The sequence below is a fragment of the Artibeus jamaicensis genome, unplaced genomic scaffold, assembly GCF_021234435.1.
Source record: "Artibeus jamaicensis isolate MK-2021 breed Jamaican fruit bat unplaced genomic scaffold, CSHL_Jam_final scaffold_625, whole genome shotgun sequence".
In the NCBI taxonomy this organism is placed as follows: Eukaryota; Metazoa; Chordata; class Mammalia; order Chiroptera; family Phyllostomidae; genus Artibeus; species Artibeus jamaicensis.
The window spans coordinates 5,002,796-5,024,769 of record NW_026522051.1 but is presented as its reverse complement, the minus strand read 5'-3'; the positions used below and the strand labels follow the sequence as shown (position 1 = coordinate 5,024,769).

The 21,974-nt window shown below is 63.5% G+C and overlaps 1 protein-coding gene across 3 annotated transcripts in view; it reads left to right on the top strand.

Annotated features, from left to right (window-relative positions):
• Window positions 1–21,974, top strand: part of LOC119052365 (carboxyl-terminal PDZ ligand of neuronal nitric oxide synthase protein-like) — a 103,872-nt gene that overhangs the window by 33,300 nt on the left and 48,598 nt on the right. For all 3 annotated transcript variants that reach the window (XM_053659339.1, XM_053659338.1, XM_053659337.1), the window contains exon 4: window positions 6,657–6,728. In XM_053659339.1, the coding sequence (XP_053515314.1) occupies window positions 6,657–6,728 (72 nt within the window). The remainder of the gene's footprint in view (window positions 1–6,656; window positions 6,729–21,974) is intronic.

Sequence of the window (21,974 nt, the reverse complement as noted above, 5' to 3'; positions counted from 1 at the left end):
GTGGGGTGCTGTGTAGGAACTGGCTTTGGGATCGTCTCTCCGTTTTGTACTCTGCATGCAGATGAGGTTTGTGTAGCCGCCGGGGGCCCCGCCGTGGCGTCGGGCAGCCTTTACTGTCAGGCGAAACGCCACCCAGGGAGCCCGTGGCGGCTGGTGTTCACCGCTGCGCCCTCGCGGTCTGCCCCGCGCAGGTGCTCACCCGGCGCTTGCTCCGGCTTCTCTGTAGTTGCCATGTGCTCGGTTCCTCCTGGTGCCAGGAAGCCGGAGCATTCCTGGTCATCGTTGGCATTACTTTGGTGGCTGGCAGAGGCGCGTGGCGTGTGCCGAGGGCGAAGAACTTGCTTGGTAGGTGTGAAGTGGGCGTGAGGTCAGGCCTGGTTCCTGCCTGGGAGCGTCCTGTCGGGGGAGCCGGGCAGGGAGGGGTCGGAAGAGAGGACATTTTCCCAGAATTGTGCCTCCTCCACTGGGGAGAGAAAATGAGTTCAGTTTGAAAGGACGCCGTAGGAATTCCATCAGATGGGACGAAACGCAGGTGACAGGTGTCCAGACGGCATGCCCGCTAGGTCACCAGCTCTGAGGGGTGAGTCACGGCAAACCCGGGTAGGATGCATGACACCTCACAGAGCAGCACGGAGAGGTGGGGGAGGGGCGGGCAGGGGTAAAAGTTACAGGTCGGAGGAGGGCGGAAGGGGTCCTGAGGCCCGTCCTGGTTTCCTCTCCCCCTCGGAGGGGCCGCATCTGACGACTGTGGCTCCTGCCCCTGGGGCCCGTCCTCCCTCCCCGGGTCTCCTCCTCCTCCTCTTCTGGTCCTTCTCACCCTCCCCGGTCCCCAAGTCCGCCCCCTCCCGCCCCTCACCCAGGAAGCTGATGTTTAACCTGATTACAGTTTGCTGAGCAGAGAGTCCTCACACCTCGGGCGAGAGGACCTGTGGCAGTGAGCACCCACAGCCGCTGCCCCCCCTCAGGTTCTGTCTCCTCCGGCCGGCACCCAGCCAGGCCAGCTCAGGAGGGTGCAGGGGCACTTCCAAGCCCCCGGTGAACAGATGGAGCCCCGCCCCCCGAGGGGAGCACAGCAGCCACTCGTTGAAGCGCGAGCCTGTCAGCGTGCGGTTCTAGTCATCATGTCCTCGTGCAAAGGGCTGCGGAGGGGGGACAGGCTGGCTGGGTCAGGTCGGCGGCAGGCTTCCAGGGACTGACGGTGTGCTCGCTGCCTGCTGTGGCGGCGTGCGGCCTTCGCCTGCGGCAAGGGGAAGAAGGGACAGGCTCTTGGAAAGGCGGGGAGATGAGTCCCTGTCTGGCTCTGGAGGCCGTCCAGGGCTGGAGGCAGGAGCGGTGAGCACAGGTGTCCTGAATGTGTGGCTCTGGCCTCGCTGGGGGACACCTGTTCCGTCCTCGGAGCTGGCACGGACTGGACCCTGGGAACGTTCTCGGTCTCCCGAGGGCACAGCCGGGTCTGTGCTGGGAGGTGGCAGGCCCAGGTTTGTCTCGTTACTTGGCAGTGACCGTCACCATCTGGGTATCGGCCACCTCCTCCCTCTGGTTGTGTCTCCTGCCCTGTGTCACGGCAGTGTCACTTTGTGCTCCTGTAGGGCTCCGTGTTTCTCAGAACACGTCCCTGTGGACCCCGGGCTCGAGGCTCACAGTCACTCGGGTGGTCGGGGGGCAGGCGGCCTTGCGCGTCTCGCACTGAGGAGGCGGAGCCAGGAGGGGCCCGCGCGTCTTCCTGCTGGGCAGGGGCAGTGTGCTGGGCGCGTGTGGTTTTCCTCTGGTGCGTGGGTGTGGGCGGAATGGCCAGGAGGATAAGCCTTTGTGGTGATGGGGTGCTCGCAGTTCTCGGAATTTGCCCAGAAGTACATGCAATATCAGTGTGTGGTCGTTGGTCACTGTCTTCTGCCCTGAGCAGTGTGGCGTTCTGTCCACTTGGCTCCTGATCCGTCCCGGGGAGATGACGGAGGAGCAGCAGGCTGGTGGCTGAGTGCGGTGTCAGGGGTGTCCCCGGGGCACCCCGAGGGGCTAGGCTTCTCGCCTCCCGCACCTGTTTCTGCCACATTCCCCGTGACTGCGGGAGAGGTGGCTCAGCTGGCACCTGCAGCACCCGGGTGTGTTCGCCACCTCCCAGGCGAAGCCACTCGGGGCGGAGGGCCCCCATCCGGACGGGCTCACCCGGCCCCGGTTCCCAGGACCTGGAGGCCGCAGCGCTCAGACCAGGGCAGCTCCGGGCAGGCAGGGTGGTCAGTCCTCTCAGACACAGCAGGAGTTGCCTCCTCGGATGAGCGTGCGGGACCTCCGGGCTCGAGGGACCGCAGGGGACACACGGGCACTGTCGGGAAGGCGTCACGTGCGGTGAGGCCGCCGTGGGGGCGAGGACCTCCCCGCGGGAGGAACAGGGGCGTCTCGCCGGTTGTCTGCTCAGCACCGGGGGACGTGACGCGAACCTGTCCACCACTCTGCAGAAGTCTTCGTGGAAATACCACTTTCTGCTCAGAAACATTTTTGAGGGGTGAGCAGAGCCCGCACTGGCGTCTCTCTGAACAGAACGGGGCGTCAGGCAGGTGTGGCCCATCTCACTTCTGTCCCCAAGAGCATCTCTTAGTGTCCCGGGAAGGCCACCCTCAGCCCCCTGTCCCCTCCCGGGGCCCCTCCCGCACCAGCCCCTCCGAGTTCCTCTCCGAGCCGGTTCTTCCTTAGAGCTGCCTGTTCCTGTCTTCCCGCATCTCTTCTTTGCTTCGTGGCCCCTGGATTTTGGTGAGCAGGTAGTGCTCTGTGGCTTTTTAGTGAAGAAAGCCGCGAGGCCACGTGTGCTCCTGCCAGGGTCTCGCCGGGTCTCCAGGCCACCCTGCAAGTCTGCAGCTCACAGATGCGGCGGCTGTGCTGGGGGGTCGACCTGATGGCTCTGGTCCCTGGGGCGCCTCCCCCCTGGCAGAGCTGGGGCAGGTCCAGGGGCTGCTCCTCTGACTTTGCCACCACGTGTTGGCCTGGAGCCACCTGGGCCACAGGGGGACCCGGGGCCCCCGTGGTGATGGGGAGGCAGGTGGGGATGTGTGACCGGCGACCCCCCTGGCGCAGGCTGTGACTGCTGGCGAGGAAAGGGCGACTGAGAGCACCTTCGAGTGGCTCCGAACGAGGGCCCTGTGAGCACTGGCCGGGTGCCCAGCTCTCCAGTACTTGTCACACATTCTCATTGAACCCTTTTTCGACATAACCTTGGACGTGACTCCTAACGTTCCTTTTGGCTTTGAAGTCTCTGCTCCTGTGACCCTGGTTTTGAGCAGGTGTCGGGACAGATGGCTCGTGAAGGAATGACTCAGATGGGCCGCCGCCCTGGTGATTTCTAGGCACAGCAGATCCTGACTGCGTGTGTTTTGGGAGAGAGGACCCAGTGTGGCTGGGTGACCGAGGACAGTGACCAGGCAGGCAGGGTGGCCGAGTAGAAACCAGGCCGGTTCGGACCCGAGAGGAGAGAGTTGGTGGGATTGCAGGCGGCACGGCCTGGGGAGGAAGCCAGCAGCCGGCGAGGCCGGCCCCTCCCCCACCATCCGCTGAGCACCTGGGGGGGGGGCGGCCCCTCAGGCGGCGTGTGCTGTGGGCTGCGGGCCTGGGACTGGCGGTTTCCAGGGAGAAGCCGAGAACCGGAGACTCGGGGGTCCAGGGCCCTTCACCTGAGTCCGCCTGTGGGCCTCTCTCTTCGCCGCAGGAGCACAAGGCCCTGTGGCCTCCCCACAGCCTGGCCTCCACTGGCCGGGCGGGGTTCTAACAGCCCCCCCGACAGGGTCTCTTGTCCTCCTCTGACCACTGTAGATTTCAGATCCGACAGACAGTTAACCCGGCTGCTCCTGGGTCCTAAACCCGCCTCTCCGGGGGCCACTGCTGCCTTGCTGGGCTCCTTGGAGTCTCCTGTACACGCCCACAGTGCGGGGTCATCCAAGGACCTGGGTGCGGTGGACGTCTCGTACGTGGGCTCCCTCCGTGACACCCCTGTGAGGTTTCTGCCCCCCTCTGATGCTTGTCAGGCTGCCCCGTCTCGGGTGCCCGCCCCGCCAGGCGTCTGAGTGAGCCGTTCGGCCCGAGCTCCAGCCGGCGTGCTCGGCGGGCACTGCGATCCCCGAACGCCTCTCTGCCCGTGTGAGCGTCCCCAGTGCCTTCCGAGTTTAATTAATGAACTTCATTTCTTAAGACTTGTGTAATGATTAAGGAAAAATTGGGCAGCAAGGACAGACTTCCCGTAGACCCTCCTTCCCGGGCTCCCCTGTTACTGGTCTCTTGCTTAGTGCGGTGCTTGTTACAGCCGAGCCACTGTGGACACATTGTTAACTAGTGTCCACGGCTGTATTACCGTTCACTCTCTGTGTGGTACGTTCTCTGCAGCGGTTACTCTGTATCTTGTCCAGACTTTTGTTTTCTGTTTGAAGGGCCCCATCTGAGGACACAGTCGCTCCAACACGATCAGAAGCAGAATCACCTGATGCCTTTATTTCTGGCTCACACATGTCTTTTTCCGGTCTCCGGAAACACACGTGAATTAAGGGAGTCCCCGAGGAGGGTGAGAGCAGAAAGGCTAGCAGGTCGAGGGGTGGCGGGGGTACTGGTGACGGTCGGGCTGTCCCCTCAGGCTGCCTTCCTGTTGTCCTTTACGTACCAGGAGACAGTGCAACCGGGTGCGGCATTGTCTTCAGGAGTTAATCTCCAGGAAGCAGGGTGGAAGCAAGAACGTGAAAAAAAACTTTGCGTGGTATTAATCTGGCTCGGAGACTTGGGTTGTGCAGAAACTCGGAGGACTAAATGCTGGGGCCCTTTGGTGAGCCTTGCTGCAGTCAATGCCTGCTGATCTGGAGGATGAAGCCCCAGACAAGCTGACCAGAGGGTCTCACATCACGACTGCCTGGTGCAGTCGAATCTTCGTAGCCATTCATTTCTAGGTGCTCAGGGAGGAGAGGCCGCTCTGGGGGAGGGCCCCCGCCAGGGGTCCTCCGGTGAGCTCCGCCCCCTGCAGATGCGGCTCCGCCCCCTGCAGATGCGGCTCCTTCCGGAGGGAACCTGCCCGGAGCTTCCCTCTGTGCCCCGCACCCCACATTTCCTGACGCTTGGGGATTCCCAGCCCAGGGCACCCTTTCTGAGGAGGAGGAGTTGGGCTGGGCGGAGGGAGCAGGTGGGAAGGGTCCCGTCCAGCCGGGCGTGTTCAGGCCCCGGCTGTGGTCTCCCGGGCAGCAGGCCCCTGCTGGGGTGGCAGAGACCAGTGTGCAGGGCCGCACAGCCCCCAGGTACCTGCAGCGGTGGCCTTGCTTGGCCACGAGGTCTCAGCACTCCCCGAGGGCTGAGGGGACAGGGCCCTGAGGGTCTGACCACCAAGTGGGCCCCGAAGGCTGTCAGAGTGAGTATTGGGGGGAAGCGTGGGGGCTGCCCCCGGCCAGAGGGCCTTTGAGGTTGAGCGGTCTCGACAACCGGCCTTGCGTCAGGCCTGGCTCTCTGGGTTGCTGTGGTGCCCACAGACTGCGGGGCCCTGGTGAGCCCTTAGGGGGGAAGCGCCAACCACAGTGGATCCGACCTCGCCGTTACACCGAGGGGCTGGGACCCGCCTGCAGGGCGCCCTCGGGCCCAGAGCCCGTGGGCCTGCTGCTCCCTCCGTCTGAGAGCCCCGCGGGGGGCCCGCCCTCCCGCACGTCTCGGAAGATCCTGCTGTTTCCAGAGCCACAGACCCGTCCTGACGCCTGCTCTTACCCCCGTGGATGCCACCTTTGCTCAGGGTGGGTCTCCCTGGGGGCTGAGTTCCAGGGTCGCCCCTGGGCTCCGTCATGTGACTTGTGTGTCAGAAGGAGAGGCCGAGCCCAGGGCTTGGTCTGGGCCAAGAAAGACGCCCAGGCTGTGTCTGGAGTGAAGAGCCGTGGGGCAGAGCAGTGAGCGTGACGGTGCGGGTCTGGTTACACGGAACAGACGCCCCGCCCTTCCCTGGGTGTCCCGCCTGCTCTCACGCAGATACGCACTCTGGGCTGTGGGTGCTCGGACTTTCCTCCTTTGCTCTGCACGCTCCTGGGCCACTCGAATGGTGTCGGTGAGGAGTCGTTCACACACTGAACGTTAACCCGCACGCCGCCCTGTGGGACGGCGTGTCAGGTGGGACATTTTAACACAATAGGACGCGTCCATTCCTTGTCTCCAGTTGGGAGCTCACTCAGTGTGCAGGCCCCCCAAACGCCAAGCCCCCCAGCCCACCCCCGCCCCCGAGATGTGCCGTTGACTGAGAAACAGTCTCTTTCCTTTCGTTTGTTTTTGCCGAGGCCTTGAATATGTGCACAGCAGGTTCGTGTGAGAGACGTCTCCCTCAGCGCCTGGGCTCGCCCTGGGAGCCCCGTGCCACAGGGAAGAAGGGTCACAGGAAGGCCACTGTGTCTCCCCAGCTTCGTGGGGGGCGGGTCTTCCCCTGGGTCTTTCTGGAGCCTGCCGGGGTCAGCGCTGCCCCTCTGGGGAAGACTGCGATGATAAAGGAAGCACTTGGTCATCTCGTCTCAAAACCTCCCAGTTGTTTGCTTCGGATACGTAGAGCCAGAAGGAGTTGCCCCGTTTGGCTGCTGCGAAATGGGGTGATGACCTGGGCGGCCCCCAAGGCCCGTCCGCCGCTGCTCACACGCCTGTTCTCACCGAGTGTTTGCTTCTCCCCGCAGTACGTCGGGAGCCTGGACGTGCCGCGGCCCAACAGCCGAGTGGAGATCGTGGCTGCCATGCGCCGGATCCGGGTGAGCGCTGGGGCGGGGCTGCCCCCTGGCCCCCGGGCCCTCTCCCCACACTGCAGGGGGGCTGTTCCCAGTGGGGGCGTGGCCTCGATCAAAGGCCAGGGTCCGAGTGGATGGGTGTCTGCAGGGGCACCATCCTTCCCCTCAGCGGACCTGCTGCCTCCACCTGGAGATGCCTGGTGCCCTGGCTGACGGATGTGCAGGGCCCAACAGGGTATGGGGGGGGGATGAGGGACGGGCTTGGTCAGGAGCAGTTAATTAGCACCAAACAGTAAAAGCGTAAAGCCGTTAACTGTGGTAGAGAAGGTAAGGTTTACTTGGAATTTTGAGACCAAGTGTGGGATTTCACCCATTCCCTTGGCCAGTTGCTTTGGGCTTGGGAAGTGGGTGTGCCTCCCCCCTGCTGCTGAGGGCCCTCGGGAGCATGTGCGGGACGCTCCCTCCTGACTCGGGTGCAGGGCAGAGCGTACGCACTAAGGTGCCTTCCTCTGACTGCTGTGAAGGGCTCTGTCCAGGTGCCGGCCCTGAGCGGGAGAGGTCACTTCAGGTCTGTGCATGCTGACGGTAGGCTCCGATTGGCCGGGCGAGTTGCTGTGACTTTGGAAGTGAGTGGGTGTCGGGTGGCTGGGAGTCACCCTGGGTGCAGCCTGTTTGGGTTCTTTGTCCTTGGGGGGAACCCACTGCTCCCCCAGGTCCCCCCTTTACCCGTCATCCACGGGGCCCTGTGCCAGGAGCGCTGTTCCTGTGACCTGCTTCCAGGGCTTAATGAGCAGCTCGTTAAGTTGGAGGGAGAAATTCCTTGGCCACAGAGCTGCTCGGTTGGCCGCCCACACCCTGTGTGGACTGGCGGCACCCACTGCTCGAGCTCGGGTGTGGGTGTCCTGCGGCCCCCAGTGCCCAGGGCAGGGACGTCAGGGCGGGGCTGCAGCTGTCAGGGACTGGGGCGCAGCGTTTCCGTGTGGAGGGCAGTCCTTGGCTTTGTCCTTTACGTTGAGCAGGGTGAGGCCAGTGTTGGGCAGGTCAGGGCGGGGTTCGGGCCACTGGGTGCTTTATGGAACTCACCAGACGCAGGCCTCCCAGCCTGGCCAGGGCAGCGGCCGGACCCAGGGCACAGGTAGGACACGGGTCACAGTGTTCTCATGGGTGCCGTGTGCTGTGCCCCGCCCGCCCTGTAGACGTCCCCTCCCTGACCCCGTGTGCAGCTCTGCGTGGGTCCGTGGGCGGGCAGTTCGGGGGGCAGCACCCCCGAGGGGCAGACTTGCCCTCGCCCGGCTCCTCTCCTTCCCAGCCCCGCCTCTGGGTGACCCCTCCGAGGCAAACAGCAGACTTGGTTCCTTCCACTGCCTTTTCTCCCCTGTTTCCGGGTGTTCTCTCCCGTGTAGATTTTCTTCTAAGAGTTGGTGTTGAGCTCAGGGACATTTCCCTTCACCTTCTTCGCTGCTTCCAAGGTTGCCACGCAGCCCGGCCACGCCGAAGGGCGCAGGCAGTTCCCTGAGTGTACTCACGTCACAGTGCGGGTCTCTCCGAACCTGTCACCCTTCTGAACGGGAGCTCTGCCCCCGTCACACCCTCCCCCACCCCGTGTGCTGCATCTCTGGTCAGAGCAGCTTCTGCCGCTCCTGCCTCCACTGGGACGCACAGCAAGGACCTTCCTCCGTGCTCAGGGCGCTGGGGGCACCCCTGCCTCTCAGAGGGACGTGGGGCCCCTCAGGCTCCCACCCCTGACGTGCAAGGAGCTCCACCTCGCTTCCCGTCTCCAAGGCAGGAAGGACCTCGTGAGGGAAGGCCTGGGGCCATGGAGCAGACGGCCCCCAGCTCCGAGGTCCCGGAGGACCGCCCGTGGCCTGCCCCACCGCCTCTGGCCCAGCGTCCCTGTGGGTGCGCCCCTCACACGGCCGGCCAGGGGACAGCCCTGGGTGTCAGTAGGGCTGTTACTGGCTTTCCATAAACTCCCTTGTAGACCCGGAGGTTCCTAGACCCTGGGTGCCGCCCCATTTCGATGTCCCAGAGGCACCTCAAGTTCAGCGTGTCCAAGGCCAAATCCATCGTTTCTGCAGCCTCTTCTCTTTGCTCGGAGCCCCCTCCCCTCTGTGTTTCCTTCTTTCCAGGGGTCTCATTGGGAGGCATCCGACCCGTGCGGAGTGTGAGCTGGGAACCTCAGGGTCACCCTCAGTGCTTCCGTCAGCAGCCCTCCCATCAGTCACCCTCCTACATGTTTCTCAAACGCACGCCTCCCTCTCCATCCCCAGCTGGGGGGGCCCAGGTCACGTGACACACAGATACTGGCAGTGGCCCGCCCCTTCCGCCCCCACGCTGCTGCCCGGCTCACGTGTCTATGGGCAGGTCTGAAGGGGTGGTTGTCTCGGGACCCTGTGGCTCCTCACCTGGAGGAGGCTGAACTCTGAATTCCCCTGGCACCCGGGGCCCTGCACATGTCCCGGGGCTGCCTCTGCCCGGGAGGCACCCCTTCTCTCTGTGGCTGCCCCTGTCTCCTCAGGTATCCTCCATAAGCCTCCCTTCTAGAAGCTTCCCTCTAGAGACCTCAGTCCATTCACCACACTGGTAAAGGTAACAAAGGGAAGAAGGGCTCCGAGTCCCCCCAGACCTGCCTTCTCTGGCAGACGGGACCTCCACCGCTGCCCTGTGTGGAGCGGGGGCTCCCACGGCCGCACAGTGCAGGCGGTGTGCCTGGCCAGGCCACCTCAGACCGCTGGACTCCCCCGGCTTGGGGAGGGGCCAGGCAAGTCCCCCAGGGGGCACCTGGGGGTTGGAGCACAAAGCAGCCCCTCCTGGCTGGGTTTCGGGAGGGGCAGGGACCGGCACCCGCCCCCCAGATCTCACCTCTGCAGGCCCCGCCCTGGGCTCCGTCACCGAAACCTGCTCCTCAGACCTGGTGAGGTTTCTTGGTTGGTTTGCACATCTGGTCTCCATTCAGCAGGATGACAGTTACGTCGGGGGGGGGGGGTCCTGCCTTTACACCACCCACCCTACGGGACCAGGGTCGCAGCCAGGGGGTTCACTGCGAGAGCTCGTGCTGTGCTACGTAGGGTTTTCGCTTCCGTCCCTTCCCAGACGCCCCGGTGTGTACTGGTGCTGCCGAGCAGGCGGCCGCCGGCGTCAGGGCCCAGGCTCCGTGCGCAGGGCCACGCGGGCTGGTGGCGAGCGCCCCTCCCTGCGGTTGGCACTAGGCCTGAGTGTGGGTGCTGAGTCTGCCTGGCCAAGCTTTGCCTGTGGGGGGACCATTGAGGACAAGGTGGGGGGCGGGGTGAGGGCGTGGCCCGCCCGGCAGCAGGAGGGACGTCGGATCGTGGGCCCTGCACTGACGTCAGGTGGGGGGGCGGGCAGGCCTCCATCACAGTTGGGGCTTTGCCACCTGTAGCCCAGGCCCAGGGACTGGCACCTAAGGGGGTTTGGTGGGGCCCGACCTTTCCATGGGTGTGACAACGGTCACATGACTTTCAGAGTCCCTGCCGGACCTTCCTGCCCTCGGGCAGGCGCACACTGAGGCTGCCTCTCTCCCCCGGGTGGCCTGCGGCTCCTCCCCAGTGTCTCAGCAGTATCTCCTCTCCCAGTCCCCTCTCCTGCTGGGCGGGCTCTTCACCCCCAGGTTCCCTCTTCTTTTTTATTTTTGTTCTCACCCAAGGGTGTGTTTGTTGATTTTAGGGAGGGAGAGGGGAGAGACAGGGAAACATCGACGTGAGAAAAACTTCTATTGGCTGCCCGCCGTGTAAGATTTGAACCCACAACCCTTTGGTGCACAGGACAGCGCTCCAACCAGCCAGGGCAGGACACATTTTAATTGGTCCGAGGAGCTCAGGCCGTGGGCACGTCAGGCGGACAGGGAGGAGGAGGGGCGCGGGCTGTCTTCCAGGAGGGCCCTGCACTGGGCCCCTCCGGCGGAGTCTGAGTTGCCTCCCACGACCACCGGCCCCGGAGCCGAGCCTGCCCGAAGCAGATTCCTGCAAGCAGCTGCCCAGAGGCCTCAGTCCGATTTCTCTCCAGCCCAGACGGTGGACAGAGTCCACACGATGGCACTCAGCGGGGAAGGACCCCGAGAACCCTGGTGCCTGGGCTCATCTGCCTCGCCGACGCTCCTGTCCGGGGAGTGTCTCTGCTCCACTCCCCTCCGAGCGTCCTCCTCTGGGGGTCCCCCTCCGGGGGTCCTCCTGTGCCGCAGTGCTCTCTGCACCATGCGGGGGTGGGGCACCCAGCTGGTGTCTCTGTGTATCTTCTCCAGGCCCCACGTGGGGGAGGGAGCAGGGAGGACATTCCTGCCCCCCCCCGCCCCCCCAGGACTCCCTGGTGCTGATCTGTGATTTACTGAGCTGCTGGAGGGTCTGTGTTTGGGCTGCAGGGGAAGATAAGGGATTCCAGACATTCTTGCTGCTCCATCCAGAGTGCTGGCCAGACGCCCTTCCTCCCCCGTCCTCACCCTCGTTAGGAGATGAGACCGGTGGGACGCAGGCTGGCGCAGGGGGTGCGGCGACGGAGGCCAGGGGCTTGTCTGCGTCCGGGTGTGTGGCTCGTGCTCAGCTGGGAGGGGACTGTGCCCCGAAGTGAAGGGAGTGGGCTGGGATTTTAGGTCAGCGAGAGCATCTTGGTCCCCCAACCCCATGTCCCAGGTAACCTGAGTGACGGAGGCCAGTGCTTCTCCAGGTGTGGCCCCGAGGCCAGCAGCCCGCCTGGGAGCCTGTTAGAGGGGTGCCCTTGGCCCCACCCACGACTCTGGCCCAGGAGCTCGGGGTTTGAGGAGCCCTCCGGGTGGTCTTGATGAACGTCGGCGTGGGAGCTGCGATCCCGGCCGTCGGCCTGGCCTCTGGGGTCCTCAGGACGTCTCAGGCTCCGGCCTGAAAGCTGTTGCCCTTAAGATGACTCTGTTGGACTAGGCAGGCCCAGGAGAGGTTCCCAGAGGCAGGCAGTTGTGTTTGGCGACTGGCTGGTGGGAAGGTGGGAAGGAAGGGCCTTTGGAGCCGGACATGGGCAGCGCAGGCTTGTCGAGTTTGAGGTGGGGGCGCTGAGCAAAAGGCCGCTGGGGTCGCCAGTTCTGAGCACCTGTGTTGGGAGCCGGGCCAAGAGGCCGACGGCCGCTTTCACCTGCAGAACGGACCGCCCCCCCCGCCCCCCTGTCTGCCGGAGTCTGAGGGAGGCTTCTCAGGCCTGTGGCTCTGCGGACGCTCAGCCCCCCTGGGCTTCCGTGGGTGGCCAGCCCTTTCGGACTTGGGTGCATCTGGACATGGAGTCAGATCTTTGCTGCCTGGTCACCTGTCTATTTTCTGCAGGTGGTTTTGGGTGTGATGTGCGTTTGATTTTTAAGTTCATGGTCAGCAGCATGAATCCAACATGCCCCTGGCCCCCCTTTTGCAGAGTGAGGCCTTTCCCCACCTCCTGCACACAGACAGCACAGGGGACCCGAGGAGGTGCCTGTGCCCATCACCTGGCTGCCCCCAGACTCTGCACCCTTCGCTGTGACCCGGTGGATGAGTGGCAGGCACATGCCCTGGGCCACGGCCTCGGCCCAGAAATTCCCAGGGAGGGGCTCCGCCTCTCCGGAGAGCAGTCGGCGCCGCTGCTGCGGGGGGGTCTCTTCTACTGTCGGGGAAGGGCCGCCTCTCAGGCTCTCGGAGACACGCGGGGGCCTGGGAGTCTCATAGAACAGGCAGCACCACGTCCCCCGTTCCAGATTCAGCCGACAGATGGGCTCGTGTGAGATGTCTGAGGGCGGACGTCAAGGGCCCCCTCCGAGACGGAAGTGGTGGGGAGTCGGGGGAAGGGAGACAGGACGCCCAGCTGAGGGGCCTCTGAGGGGCGGGAGCAGCCTGGGTTCGTGGGCAGGGGGAGGAGGGGGTGGGTGTCCAGGAGTTCGTGCTTCTGGGCAACGGCTTGGGCTCCTCCTTTTCCTCTTCCCCACAGACGGAATCTTGGTCTGTGTTGCAGAATAGCAGCCAGGAGAGTGAATTCCCTGGGCTTCCATCTGAATTCAGCCGGGTTATCTGTTCCCTTTCCTGACAATTCCCCAAAGAATCTCCCGATTGCAGAGCGAGCCCAGCACAGGGAGACCTCCTGCAAATCCCTTCTCTGTCTTCCTGACCCCGTGCCCCACGCCCCTGGGCCTTCTTTCCTCACTGCACCCCCCCCACCATGTTAGATTCCGCTGCTCTGTTTTCCAGTTCTGGGTGGACATTTCTTCTCTTTCGTTCTTTCTGCTTAAGAGATTCCATCCGAGCTATTGGCAGGTACTTTCTGGAAGACCAAGGTGGAGCGGCCAGCCCGCTAGAACGAGGTGGCGGTGCCGGGGCTGCAGCAGACGCAGGCTGGCGCTTCCGGGTTGGGTGCACACGCCCCGCGTGGGGGCTGCTCCCACACACAGCCCGGGGCAGCGTCCCAGCGGACCTGCCTGCTCCCACGTCTGACCCCCTTTCCAGCCATGTCTGCTCGTAGGTGAGATTTCCCAACTGGCCTTCACCACCTGGTTTAGACCCCTGCGTGCTCCCCCCCCAGGAGAACGAGGCCGCTGCGTCTCCGACTCCCTTACCGGGGCGGGTGGTGGGTTTCCTTGGCCACAGTCGGCTTGCGAGCTGCTCTGCCTGGCAGAGCCTGTTGGTGCCTGTTTGTAGGTTGTGGGGGCCTCGTTGGTTTGGGGGTCCCGCCCTGACCAAGCACAGACTCCAGACAGTGAGCTGTGGTACTGGCTGCGCCCTTTCTTGGTTCTGAGACCTCATCCCCGAGGGGCTGCACCTGCTGTTTCCCTGTCCAAGGTCAGCACCTGCAGAGAAGTTCTCACGGCCTTTTGGGTTCACAGTCAGTTCCGGGGGTGGGAGGCGCCCATGGAGGTGGCAATGGTCTTTTCGTCCTGTGTGACCTCACAGATGATGACGCAGACACGGTGCTGCGGGTGGGCGGGGCAGGCACGCCTCTGCCTCTGGGGTGCAACCAGAGGTCTGAGAGCCTCTTGCTGGCAGCCGTGGGGGACAGGCTGCAGGGACGGGAAGGGGGGCAGCGGGGGCTTCTCAGTCTGCCAGGAAGTCCGCCCTCTCGTCCGTCCCGGAACCGTGAGCCTGCCCCAGCCAGAGTGCGGTGTCCGGCAGCATCGGTGGGGGGTGGCCAGCTGATGCCGGAGGCTCGTCTGCCCTGCACTCGCTCCCGTCAGGGATGCTCCAGAGGTGGGCCTCGGAGCACAGGCTGGCCCGCAGGAGGTCTGAGGTCTTCCCACCCTTTGCCTCCTTCCTGGGCGTGGCGGGTGTGGGTGGGGGCTGGGGGCACTCTGAGGGCTGCAGGACAGTTAGCATTTAGCACATGGCAGGTGCTCGGTAGCTGGAGGCTGACCTTTGGAGAGACAGCGTCGAGTCGAAGCCCCGTCTCCACTGACCATAAGATCCCTGTGCCGGTGGCACTGGTCACTGTGTCCTTTGGTGGCCGGTGGGCCTGCGGCCTCTGCAGGGGGCCGTGCACCGGGAGCACCTGGTGTGCAGGCCGAGCCCAGGGTGCTGTGCTGGGTTGGTAAGCGAGCAGACCCCTCTCATGGCCTTGGTGTGTAAATGCTCCCAGACCACACATGCGTCTGGTCCCCCTTCCTGCCCCTTCTCTCCACGGTGCGTCCCCAGCTGCCCTGGCCCAGCCGGCCTGTCTCTGCAGCCCTGTTTGTGTGTAGCCCACGGGCCCTGTTCTGGGATTGAACTTGTGTGGGCGTTTCTCCTCCCTGGCTAGACCACCAGCTTCTCGGGAGCAGCCATTTGCCGCACAGTGGGTCTGTCCACGGGGACCGTAGACCAGGGCAGTTCTGCACAAAAGCACACTGTCCTCAGGGTGGCTGAGGGAGGCGGACGGCTGGACGGAAGTGGGGAGGGGGATGAGGGCGCGTGTGCGGACGGCGGGTGGTCTGTATTGGTGGTTCGTCTGCAGGGGTCAGGGAGCAGGCGTCATGGCCGTCGTCGGGATGTGGGCCTCCCCTCTCTCTCTCTCTCTCTCTCTCTCCCCCCAGTTCTGCTCTCGCACTTCCCAGACGTTCTGCTCCGGCAGTGGGCCTTCAGGGTGCTCTCTAAGAATCCCTGCGTTCGGGTCGTGGTGACATTTGGGGCTCTGAGGCTGCCGGTCCCGCCAACTTCCTAGGATGCTGGCTCTTCCCTTTCTTCCTCCGCATTGTTTTCACACCGTCGGAAGTGCTCATGCTTCTTTAATATGAAGGGAGATGTGGTGAAATGAAAATGTGTCACCTGCCTGTGGGGAGGAAGGCCACCCCCTTGGCGATAAAGGAAGTAGGAGCGACCGATGGGAAGGTGGAGGCTTTCTGCACCTGTTCACTCCTCACTGGGCGGGCGGTGCCTGCGAGGCAAGATCAGCAGGGCCAGAGTCAAGCCGCGAGAAGTCTGTGTGTGTCAGGGGTGTGCGCAGCTGTGCAGCGCACAGTAGGTGCATTGTGCCTGTCTGGGAATGATGGATGACATGGAAAATGCGAAGCCGGGTCTGGGCTACAGTGAAGCGGCAGGGAGAGAGCCGGGAGTGGTGGGTAGAGAGGAGCAGGACGGCCGCCACGTGGCTGAGACAGCCTAGACTGCAGGCGCTGCAACACCGTGTTCTATTGCAACATAGTGTTCTCCTGTAACACGATGTTCCGCTACAACCGTTTGTAGCCAACAGTTGTGGGTTTTGCAGAGGACACGGTGGGCGGAGGCAGACCGGCAGTCCCACTGTGGGTGAGCAAGGCCACGCAGTGTGTGTGCCTTTACCGGCAAGTGCCTGAGCACATGCTTCTGAGGGCAGAGTCCGTGGCCGCGAGTAATCATTAACTGCTCGTGGAGCTGTCTTGGGTGCTGTCTGGCAAGCAGTGAAGTTGCACGTACTCGGTCTCTGTTCAGTGAGGTTCTCAGGCCAACGCCAAGACGGCACACAGACACACCCGAAAGGTGGCGTGGCGTTTCGAGTAGATACAAATGCAAACAAAGGGGAAAAGTCCGGCTAGTTTCGCCTTGGTGTTTCATTGCGTGATGATGTCACTTCTGTTGGACTCTTCCTGTCCCGTGGAGGACGCAGACGTGTTGGTGAAGGGCAGGTGGGGGCGGGCGTGGCGCCCAGCAAGGAGCTGGAGCCGCTGGGCTCCGACTGCAGCTGGGTCTCCTTGAAAGCTTGCAGGTCGAAGTCTGTGAGATGGACCGAGTGGGTTGGGCCTGGGGTGTCCGCAGAAGTCAGTCCCTAAGAACCAAGTCAAGCGCTTTTCAGTGGGAAGCCTGCAAAGTGCCCGGGACCCAGACTTAGAAGAAAGGTGATTGGGGTTCCCTCCAGCCCTGCACAGGCGCAGGGAGAGGACATGGCTTATTGAGGCCACGTGGGGCCTGCCCTGGACACGGGACGAGCTGTCTTCCCTCCCTGGGTCTTTCTCCCCAGGCCCCAGCCAGCCAGTCTGCCCCTTGTCTGTGTGAGGAAGCCTGGCCTGGGGGGTGTCTGGGGGCAGGGCTGGGGCACTTGCTCTCTCTGCCCCTGCCTGCCAGGGTCACACGGTCCCCGGTGGACTGGTGTTCCCAAGGGTGTGGTCAGGGTCTGCCGGGGAGAGCTGCAGCACAGACCCTGCGGGATGTGCGCCCGAGGGGACGGCCACCCACTTCTACCCCCGCAGGGGCCTCTGGGCCACCTGCTGTGTCTGTGCCCGGGCCACAGGGGTGAGCAGAGCATGTGGGGGAGACTGGTCTGCCCTGCTGCTCATTTTGGGAGCATCCTGGTCAGACTGGGACCGCCCCCCCCAGGCCCCCAGCCCCCCTCATTCCAGTCTGCAGACTCACATACTCGTGAATCAGTGGTGCCGAGGCCTGAGCCTCTGACCTTCATAACTGTCTGTCTGACCTTTGGGGACCTTGCCCTTGGGGGAGGAGAGCAGGGCCTGCTGGTTTTAGTCCCGGAAGCATGTGTGGGGTGGAGGCTGAGGGAGGGCTGGGTTCGGGTGTTTTGGGGTCTGTCGTTGCAAAACTCGAGGGTCAAGTCGACTAGAATGGAGGCCTGAAGGTGACGGGGGCCTGGGGGCCTCACCAACCTGCCTCAGGTGGGCCCGGGCCGCCCGCGGGGTGCGTGCGCCAACAGGGCGTGTGTGGTGCCAGACACGGCGAGTCCCCAGTGACCCGTGGCCTCAGACTCTCGTCCAGTCCCCTCCTTCTCCCTGCCTCACTCACTGCCTGTCCTCGAGAGCCGTCCCGTGCCACGCTGCGCCAGCCCCGGACGCGACACCACGCACTGGACACCCGGCACTCCCCAGGGGGCCTGGTGTGCAGAGGCTGGTGGAGGAGGCTGTCCAGACACCCCCAGTTTAGCCAGAGAGGGGATGTGCCCTCCAGCCTTCGGGTTTGGGGCCACTTCCCCAGCTGGGCACTGAGCCGCTGGTCCCTCAGCGCCAGGCCCTGCGGCGAGAACCGTGCAGCAGACGGGGTGGCAGATGAAACGGTGCACGTTCCCGCAGTTTCTCCCAGGTGTCCGGCTGCCTCACCTGGGAGCTTCGGCCCCGGCTCCACAGGGGTCAGGGCCGGCGTCTGGTCTCCTGGAGTTTGCCTCTGGGTTCTGTGGTGGCTGTGGCAGGAGGGGATGGTGGAGACGTCCCTGTCCTCCTGGAGACTGGCCAGGACGACGCCACACAGGCAGGCACCGCACCGTGCGCTCTGCCGGCTGCTGCCCCGGGCGCTCAGGGCACCCCGTGACCCTGGTTACAGAGCGCATGCCGCACACAGGCGAGGCTGGCTGGAGCCTGTGACCCTGCTGGTCTGCCACCCCTTCCGGCCCTCCTGGGACGGGGACAGGTGTCCTGGGAGGGGGGACAGGCGTGTGCTTTCTCTAGAACAGAACCCCCGGGAGACTGGGACACTTGGCAGGTCCCCAGGCTGTCCCTAGGGAGCAGAGCACAGGTGCCCCTGTCCTGCCACCCCCAGCCCAGAAGCTGGCCCCCGGGGCTCCAACACTGGGGACCGATCACAGGGACTGCTTTTAGCATTTAAGATTCCGTGGCTGAAACACACCGTTCTGGGTCTGAGGACAATCCCAGTAGACTGGCCTAATTGCTTGACTGGCCCACATGAAATTAACTGTGACTTCTAGAAGCAAGTGACGGTCAGGTCCTGGGTTCCCGAGGGCAGCGGGTGCCAGTGGCTTGGAGGGGACAGCAGCTGGGTGGCAGCCAGCTGGCACCGAGGCCCTGGAGGGCAGGGATGGGAGCTGTGTCGAGCCGAGGGTTGGGATGGGATAAGAAAGGGGGCCCGGGCCGAGTCTATTTCCATTAAAGAAAAAAATGGTTTCGCATTTTGGGTTCATAATTTGTAGGAGAGTGGACTCCTGTGTGTGGATCGGGTTCGTAGAGGGGGGTGTACGAATGTGCTCGGCTGCAGACTCGTTTGTTCTTTGGGACAGAACACAGAGGGGGCAGCCTGAAGCAGACACTCACTTCTCCGCGTCCGGAGGCTGGGCCTGACCGAGGGGCCGCCACCTCCCTCGTCCTCGGTGGCCTTCGCTCTGCACACAGGCTCCTGGCCTCCTTGCTGGACGTGGTGCCAGTGCAGTGGCCTCGGGGACCCTCGGAAGATCACCGTCCACCCACTGGCCGCCTCTGCAGGGCTCAGCGCTGGTCCCCCCCGTGTGGTGTCCTGGGGGGACCAGCCCAGAAGCGGGGACAGCAGGCAGCAGGGGACACAGGCCAGGACGAGGGGCGAGCAGAGCTGCCCGGGCTGTTTCCTGGCTCACGCGCGTGCCCACTGGTGTGCGGGTCAGTCCCCTCACTCGGTTCCCGCCTTCCGGGCAGGAGCAGCTGAGTGAGATGCGGCAGGTCCAGGGTTAATCAAACCGCCCTGCATGTTGGGTGGTGGTTCTTTATTTTTCTTGCTGTTTCCTAATTAGTTTGCATTCATTACATCCGGGCTGCACCCACACCTGGTCTTGCCTCCACAGTGACAGCTGTGTCCCCACCAGCTGTCTCCTCATGGTGCTGGCTCGCCTGTCATGCAGTGGTTGTCACCGAGACCAGAATTAACCCTCTCTCTCTGGACGTCGCTTCTGCCAGGCACATGGCTGTCACGGGGCCGGCTCTCCGAGGCCAGCGTCTCCGGGAAGCCCTTCCTCTCCCGGGGGTGCGTTTGCAGGGCCCCACGGGGCGCCGTCCTGCCCAGTCACTGGGTGGCTGTGTTCATGGCGGCCCGCTCAGGCTCCCTGCCCGGGCCGTCCCCACGCTTTCCTGCTGGGAGACCGAGGTCTGTTTATCTGGACGGGGGGGGTGATGGTGGTGCCCACGGGTGGTCCCGTGACAGTGGCCTTCCTCTGCCCGCAGAGCACCTGCACTTCTTCGTCTCTGCTGCCGTGGACGGCAGGGCTCCGTGCGTGACCAGCTGGGTCCAGCCTGTGGTCTGTCCCTGAGCCGGGGGGCTCTGGACGCCCCTCAAAAGGCCCCTGCCCTGCCCTGTGCTGGCCTCACCCGCTCACTGCTGTGCTTCGCCCACCCTCGGGGGCCCCAGGTTCTGCAGAGGAGGGTGGATGGCAGTTGAGGTCAGGACGGGCTGCTTGGACCTCTGCTGTCCGCCCCAGCTCGGCCGTCATACAGAATCCCACACACCGGGTGACAAAACCCGCATGTATCTGTCACAGGCCTGGTGGCCCCAGGTCCACATCAGGAGCTGCCCCCAGACACTCCCGAGGGGAGGGACCGGCTCCATCTTCCCCCCTCCTGAGGCCGCCAGTCCCGTCAGAGTGGGGCCGGCTCTCATGACCTTGCTGAGCCCTTGTCACCTCCTCAAAGCCCCTCTCCAGGCCCAGGCACTTGGAGAGGCAGGCCCTGCACAGGGGAGTTCGGGGGACTCGACTGCAGCCATGGCACTTAGTTATTGGTGGCCCTGAACGCAAGGAGTTGTGTCCCCAGGGCGTGCACCACACAGTGAGCCGGGAGCTTGGTGGCAGCGTGTTCCCGCCGGAACGCTGGCTTTTCCCTCCCTTGCGCCCTTCTCGCGCCTGTTGGAGGCCCCGGGAGCTGCCGCCTGTCCTCTCCACAGGCAGCTGGGTGCTCACTGGTGCCAGGACGCTGACGGTCTGGGTGTCTGGGCACAGTGTCCGGGCTCAGACGGGCTGGGCGGGGCCGTCTAGGGCGAGCTCCCTTCCCTCTTCCACCAGAAGAGCGTTTTCTAGAAATGCAAGCCCGTGATCACTCCAAGGGCGATTGTCCTCAGGCTGCCTCCGACAGGACCTTCTAGAAGCCTGGCCCTTGGTGACCGCAGGCGGCTGGAGGAGCCTGCCTGGCTTTGCTGCCTTCGGGGCTCCTGTCTCGCTGGACGGGACAGGAGAAGGAGGAGGTTGCACCCCCTGCTGCACCTCCCCAGGCCCGCCCACCCCACCGCCTGTCCTTCAGACTCGCTCGCCGGGCACCTCCTCCCCAGCACTGGGGACACGAAGTGCGCATTCCGCCCAGCGCTGCGGCTGGGACGCAGTGTGGCGCCATGCGCCGTTCGTGGTGTGTGTGCTGAGCGCCGGAAACCGACTCTGCAGCTCAGGCCGGTGTCTGCCCGGCACTCACTGCAGTCACCGTGCGGGCGGGAGCTCCTGGGACTCATCACCTGCACAACCGCAGCTCCGTGAGCTCCGCGCTGCGTCCTGGTGTCCGTCCCCTCCCTGCCCCGGAAACCGCTCTGCCCTCCGCCTCTGCGGGTGAGACTTTGCAGACCCCACACAGGCGGGGGTGTAGGGGGCGCTTGCTTTCTGGGTCTGGCTGACTTCACTCGGTCGGCACGGTGTCCCCCAGGCTCATCCGGGCAGTCGCGAGTGGCAGGATCTCCTCGTGTAAAGCTGAGTGGCGTTGCACCGTGTGTATGGTGCGCTCACACACGTGTAGCGTGCACACACACCACCATCTCCTCGCGCCCTGTCGACAGGCGCTCAGGTGGTCTCCCTGTATCGCTGGTTGTGAGTGAGGCTGCCGTGTGTGGGGGGCCAGGTGTCAGTCTGAGGCTCTGGTTCCGTCGTCTTTGGACGGGTGCCCAGAAGAGGCGCCGGTGGATCACTTCGTGGTTTTATGTTTAGGGTTTTGAGGAACGTTCACCGTGTTTTCCGAAACAGCTGAGTCGATTTGCGTTCCCAGCAACAGCGTACGAGGGTTTCCGTAGGTTAGGGCTTCCTTGCCAACACCTAACTTTTTTTTGGGTAACAGCCATCCTAACAGGTTCGAGGTGGCGTCTCATTTGGCTTTAATTGCTCAGTCCCTGACGACTAGTGATGTTGAGCACCTCCCTGTGCATCCATTGGCTGTTCGAGTGCCTTCTTGGGAGACACCTGTTCAGGCTCTTTGCCCGTGTTTTCAGTGGGCGTTGGACTTTTTTGTGGCTGAGCTGTAGGAGTTCCTTACATAACCCTGGTCTGATAATACATGGTGTGCAAATATCTTCTCCCAGTTGCTAGGCTGCCTTTTCACTTGTGTCGACGATTTCCTTTGCTGTGCAGAAGCTTTTGAGTTTGATGGGGTGTCACGTCTGTATTTTTTGCTTTTGTTGCCTGAGCTTTTACTGTCATATCTGAAATGCCGCCACGGAGGCCAGTGTCAAGGATTTTCCCCCCTAATGTTTTCTTCTAGGAGTCCCATGGCTTCAGGTCTCATGTTGAAGCTTTAATGTATTTTCAGTTGGTTCTCAACACAGCGGTTGAACGTTGCTTGACCGTACTTGGTGCATTTGTGGGCTCCCGATTCAGTCCCATTGACACGTGTGTCTGGTTTTAGTCCCAGTCCCACCCTGTTTTGATCACTGTCACTTTGTAATGTGGTTTGGAATCGGGAAACAGATGCCTCCAGCCGTGTTCCTCTTTCTCAAGATCGCCGTGGCTCTCTGGGGTCTTCTGGGGCTCCCAGTGGACTTCAGAATTGGCTTTTCTTTCTATTTCCGTTCACATCCACCTCCCGAGCACCCCCGGGGGCGCCGCACAGCCCAGTGCATGCTGCTGACACACTCGGCCGTGTGTGGCAATCCCAGTTACTGATGAGCCTGGGCACCGTCGCTGGGAAGTGTGTCCCACGACTGCTTTGAGTTCAGGTGACGTTTCTGCCTGTCCTGGGCAGAGCAGGCGGAGCAGGGCATTGTGCAGCTGGGACTCCAGAGTTACCTGCTTCCCGAAAAAGGACGTGAACTCATGACCGCGGCCCCTTCTGTTTTCTCCTGCACACATTTAAGCACCTGGCACCACACAGCACTGGCTGGGATGACCGATTGCCCTCCTGTCCCCGAGTCTGTGCTCCTGTCCCCGAGTCTGTGCTCCTGT